Source organism: Mixia osmundae (assembly GCF_000708205.1).
Source record: "Mixia osmundae IAM 14324 unplaced genomic scaffold scaffold_65, whole genome shotgun sequence".
NCBI classification, from domain to species: domain Eukaryota; kingdom Fungi; phylum Basidiomycota; class Mixiomycetes; order Mixiales; family Mixiaceae; genus Mixia; species Mixia osmundae.
In genome coordinates, this window is record NW_014575499.1 from 1 (window position 1) to 323 (window position 323).

Genomic DNA, 323 nt, shown 5'->3' on the forward strand with positions numbered 1-323 from the left:
GGGGACCCAGCTGCCCAGCCCTTGTATTGCAGCAAAAGGTATGCAAAAGTTTGCTCCGGGCAAGAATCGAACTTACGCTCCCAATATCTTCAGTATTGTACTTTACCACTAAGCTACCAGAGCCTTTTTACTTATCTAACATCATTACTCCTTATTTGCCCCCAGTTGGAGTCTTTTATTTTTGCGGTCCGAGGTCCCCTCGGACCCTTATTCCTTTTACTTTTTTATTCCTTTCCTTTTACTTATTTTACTTATTTTTACTTTTTGTTACTCTGGTTTTGCTTATTTTTTTTTTGCGGTCCGAGGTAACCTCGGACCGCAAA

At 41.2% G+C, this 323-nt stretch overlaps 1 protein-coding gene across 1 annotated transcript; it reads left to right on the forward strand.

Moving 5' to 3' along the window:
• On the forward strand, positions 1-294 carry L969DRAFT_26924 (uncharacterized protein; the record flags this gene model as incomplete). Its single annotated transcript, XM_014709164.1, has 1 exon — positions 1-294. A coding segment is annotated over one exon (294 nt), but the record flags the coding sequence as incomplete, so codon positions are not given.
• Positions 295-323: the final 29 nt, after the last annotated feature.